Source organism: Colobus angolensis, unplaced genomic scaffold (genome assembly GCF_000951035.1).
Source record: "Colobus angolensis palliatus isolate OR3802 unplaced genomic scaffold, Cang.pa_1.0 Scaffold356, whole genome shotgun sequence".
In the NCBI taxonomy this organism is placed as follows: Eukaryota; Metazoa; Chordata; class Mammalia; order Primates; family Cercopithecidae; genus Colobus; species Colobus angolensis.
This window is the reverse complement of record NW_012116888.1, coordinates 1138560-1139307: the sequence shown is the minus strand read 5'-3', so window position 1 is coordinate 1139307 and position 748 is coordinate 1138560. Positions and strand designations below refer to the sequence as shown.

Genomic DNA, 748 nt, shown 5'->3' with positions numbered 1-748 from the left:
ATGATCAATATTGCCTTCATGAGAAAAAATATTTTACAGAATTTTGAAAAATCCCATAAGATCATAATTTTATGCTACTAAAGACATAATATTTATTATATGTACTTACTTGAGGAACATTGCTGTCAACCCACTTGGAATTTGGTAAAATATCATCCCACAAAATCAGGCATCGAGCAAGTGTCTTAAAAATGCAACAGAGATAAAATTAATTAGAGCAGGTAAAGTTCACAGACTTTATAACAATGATAATAATAAACAGAACAATTTTAGAATCAGTTCCCGACTGATGAGAATTTTGAAAAATAAGTATATGCAAATACAGGAAAAATAAGTATATGCAAATGCTTAGGGCACTAAGCATTAGTGCCCTAATGCTTACAGGCACTAATAAACCTATTATAAGTCAAAAATACCTTAAGCTGAAAATACATTTAGGCCAGGCTCAGTGGCTCATGCCTGTAATCCCAGCACTTTGGGAGACCATGGCAGGCAGATCACTGAAGGTCAGGAGTTTGAGACCACCCTGGCCAACATGGTGAAACCCCATCTCTACTAAAAATACAAAAATTAGCCGGGCATGGTGGCAAATGCCTGTAGTCCCAGTTACTCAGGAGGCTGAGGCACAAGAATAGCTTGAACCCAGGAGGCGAAGGTTGCAGTGAGCCAAGATGGTGTCACTGCACTCCAGCCAGGGCAACAGAGCGAGACTCTATCTTATTTAAAAAACAAAGGAAAAAGAAAACAC

The 748-nt window shown here is 38.0% G+C and overlaps 1 protein-coding gene across 1 annotated transcript in view; it reads right to left on the bottom strand.

Annotated features, from left to right (window-relative positions):
• Nucleotides 1–748, bottom strand: part of ANAPC1 (anaphase promoting complex subunit 1) — a 126337-nt gene that overhangs the window by 33067 nt on the left and 92522 nt on the right. Inside the window, exon 33 of the mRNA XM_011953099.1 lies at nucleotides 110–184. Coding sequence (XP_011808489.1) covers nucleotides 110–184 — 75 coding nt within the window. The remainder of the gene's footprint in view (nucleotides 1–109; nucleotides 185–748) is intronic.